General features: G+C 28.2%; 1 protein-coding gene across 1 annotated transcript; it reads right to left on the reverse strand.

Moving 5' to 3' along the window:
- Positions 1-2,030: 2,030 nt before the first annotated feature.
- On the reverse strand, positions 2,031-3,233 carry LOC139432532 (uncharacterized). The gene has a single exon (XM_071201220.1). It carries the CDS (start codon positions 3,231-3,233, stop codon positions 2,031-2,033), a length of 1,203 nt encoding a protein of 400 aa, XP_071057321.1.
- Between the last annotated feature and the right edge of the window lie 688 nt (positions 3,234-3,921).

A 3,921-nucleotide genomic window follows, 5' to 3' on the forward strand; every position in this document is an offset into this window, starting at 1 on the left:
TTTCTTAAAAATATAAACGCAATGATAAATTTTTATCAAAGGATCTACTTAACTTGCGTACTGTAACTAACTTTCACCAACGACTTGATTCTAATATATATGAATCGTTTTTTTATCGCTATAGTAGGTGTATAGTAGGGGATTATACTTACGTAATAAGTATTAGTAAATAGAATAAAAAAATGTATTGATTTATACAGTTTATATTTTAATTGTTGTGAAACTGTTTAATTGAAACAATTATCACTTTCGAATTGACATACATAATACTAACAAATAAAACAAATATATCGATTTATACACTATTTATTGATCTTTATTTTCTTAAACATTTCCAACATTTCATAATATTTCATTCTTTTATCCAAATTACTTAGTGTGTTTTTAATATTGTAATGAAGTTTTATGAGACGTTGTCTGTAACAATATACAATATACACTTATTAATATACTATTCTATAAATTCAACTTCTAGATATGTTGAAGTTGAATTTTTTATAACTAAATATATGTCTTTTGTTAGCAGATTTTCGTTTAACTCATCCAAATTGTCCTTTAAATTGTTAAACCGTTTTGGTAAAATAACATCTCCTTCATCCAATAAATTCACCAGAACCGCGTCTCCAAATCTTGTTGTTATTATTTTAAAGTTAATAATTTTATACCTTTTTTCCTTCTGCAATTGGTTCAATTTTCCAAATCCCTTAGATGTGTTGTTCAATAATCTTAGACTATCCATGGTCTTCTTTATGTGGTTGACTGTTGCTATTGGTGTTATTTCTTGAACTGACTTATATCTTTTAAGGTGATGTATTTATATTATGATTTCTTATAAAAATAATTCATGTAAAAATTATCATTTTTTCATCTGTTTGCTTTCAGAGTATTAAAAAAATATGTTGATATGTGTTGATAGTTTTTGCCTTTCACTTGTGTTTATTAGGTCATAACTACTTTTGTATAAAAATCGTTTCCGCAACTCAACGGTTATATATTATTAATCTGTTTATTTTCAAAATATTAACAAACACTCAATATTTAAAAAAATATGTTGAAATATGTTAGTTTACCTTTCATTTGTGTTTAGTAGGTTAATAAATACTTTTGTTTAAAAATCATTTCCCTCAAATCAACGGTTATATATATATATATATATTCCATTCAATTTCAGTAGTAAGTAAATAAGTCCTCAATCATCTTCGAGTACTAAATAGAGACTAACTAAATAGAGATGAGTAGTAAGTTTCTTTAGCGTTATAAATAAAAAAAATAATATAAATCTAATACATATCTGTTTATTTCTATAAAATAATAAAAACCAAAGTCAGATCCTAATTTTACAAATAATTTTATTAATATATAGTTTGAGAAATTATGTTAACACACCAAAGATCAGGCTTGATGATAATCAAACCATTCAGAAGTAACACTATTCAAATTAATCCACTTTTGTAGCAAGTGTACATTCTGAAGAGCACAGTTTAAATTATTATTGTAATGGTTATGACAGTGATTGGCATCACAACAACTTCCTTTAATCGATGATGTGTATCCTATTTCTTCTATATTTTTAATATTTTCAAAATTTGGCAGTAGCTGCTGTAACCACTGTTGCTTTTGTAATCCTTTCACTAGTATATAAGATTTTTCATGAAGTCCGCTTTCGTGTAAAATTTTGTTTAAATCAGTATATGGAATTTCACCATCATTCCAATTATGACCATGAATAAAATTGGTAGTATAACGAAGATGTTTCTGTTGTTCATCTTTGAATTCACTTAAATTTATACCAAATTTAAAAATAGCGTGGATTTTGCAACAACAATCACGAACGTTCATTAGCGCAAGTTCTTTACAGATAAATTCACTGCTATATTTTAATTGAAAACCTTGCACATCGAGAATCCACATCCTAACTGCTGAGATGTTACTTCACAACTGACACACAGAGAACGAATCATTCCCGTTAAAGGTAGTCGATCATATTTTAGCACGCGATCATGTTTGAATGTTACAGTAAAAGTGTAAATCTATATTTGATTAATCATACCAGTTAGAGGAACATATTTGAAAACACGATCATGCAAGATTAAACAGTAAAGGGTAGTATTATTAGGTATATCTTCGCTCGTTTCAAATTCAATGCGAATATCAACGGTTCCAACATTTAAAATATCATTTTGTCGTGAACAATCAATAACAATAATCGGTGTATTTGCTAAAAATGTGTCTCTGTTAAACATTGGTTCTGCAAGCTCTCGATCGTAATAGGACTTTGCAAAGTTACAATACATTTCATATAAAACTGCAATTTGACCAGTTTTAAAATTTAAATGTAATGGTTCATAGGGATATTTTTCACTATTTAAGAACACTTTCATATCTGTTAAATTACAATGATCAAATAGAGATGCTGAAACTTTTGCATCATCTTTTCTATTGGTTTGAAATCCTAATATTAAGTAACGAGGTTTTTCCAATTGTGTAGATGTTTTAATTGTCCATGAGTGCTGTTTACTTTTTGGTAATGATGGATACTCATGTAAATCAAATGAACGAAATCCCATATATAATTCAATTCCTTGTTCTATATGCTCTAAAAGTTTCAATCGTTCTACATCAGCCACCGACACGTGTGGTACCTTCCACACAATTTTATTAATAATAATCTTCATATTAGGTGTAGGACATTCAATGACATTATTATCTGAATTACTGCGTACTAACACCAATTCTTGACGTAGATTTATCAGGATTTTATTATAGTCTTCAGCAAAACCAAGAAAGTATTTCAAGGGAACACAAAAATCAAAATCACCTGTAGTTTCATTTATCTTAATGTTTAAATATTCAAAACCAGCGTTAGAAGAATGATAGTATTCAGACCTTGTTAACGAACAAAGATTTTTTAATGTGCTAGCTATTCCTGGATTTCTAACTCTATCAATTACATTACCTCCACATTCAAATCGTATTTCACTAAACATATGAGCGACTGGATTTACTGTTAATTTTGCATCTTTATCAACGGTTCCATCACCTTTCAATAGTTTCCCTTGTACGTAAATAAACGATTGGCTTGGTAATGTGTAAATGTCCTGTTGTTGGATTGCAATACGTATTTCATCACTATTGTTAAACGAATTTGATGAGTAAGGTAAATGATTATGATACTGAAGCCTCACAAGTGAATTATCAAATTCAAGCTTGTCCGAAACGCTTAAGATGCTCATATTATTATTATTATTTTATTAATTTTAATCCTAATGACAGAAGAAATTGTTTGTTTTGAGGTGTTAGATGTTTCACAGTTTGAAGATGATTAAAAATATTAGATGTAGTTGTAGCATTTATATTACGCTTAACCTTAAGAACCATTGTAATAACTAGAGGGTTTTAAATGTAGTCTTACCTTAATGACTTCTCCTCTGAAATTGACCAACAATCCATTCTGGTCAACTATTTTAAGAGTAATATTATCAATTATTTGTGTATTCAGAGGCATATATATTAAATTGTGAGGGGTTTCCGATATTTTATAACCTTTAGGTACTGTAGGGAAAAATGAGTAGATGGTGTGTGCAGGTACGTCATTATGATAAGCTCCATGTGTTATGTTACATTGTATTTGTATAGAATTTATTTTAAATATATCTACAATATTTTGACTATTATGTGGAGATTTGTTCGGATCTAACACATCTGATTTATTAAAACCTAGTATTGTTGACATAGAATTGTCTACATTAAAATCAACTATTTTAGCACATGTAACCACTGCTTGTAATGTATCTTCATTTGCCTCTATACTAAAATTTGTATCTTCAATACTATTCTTCTTTAGTTGTTCATTAATGGCATTCGAAATGTGTTTTAATTCATAAGATCCTGTTGGTATTGATATCAACACATTATCTATTT

The sequence above is a fragment of the Onthophagus taurus genome, unplaced genomic scaffold (assembly GCF_036711975.1).
Source record: "Onthophagus taurus isolate NC unplaced genomic scaffold, IU_Otau_3.0 ScKx7SY_24, whole genome shotgun sequence".
Classification (NCBI taxonomy): domain Eukaryota; kingdom Metazoa; phylum Arthropoda; class Insecta; order Coleoptera; family Scarabaeidae; genus Onthophagus; species Onthophagus taurus.

Excerpts from the sequence above, each read along its gene's own strand:
- LOC139432532 (XM_071201220.1), bottom strand. The coding sequence starts at position 3,233 with ATGAGCATCTTAAGCGTTTCGGACAAGCTTGAATTTGATAATTCACTT.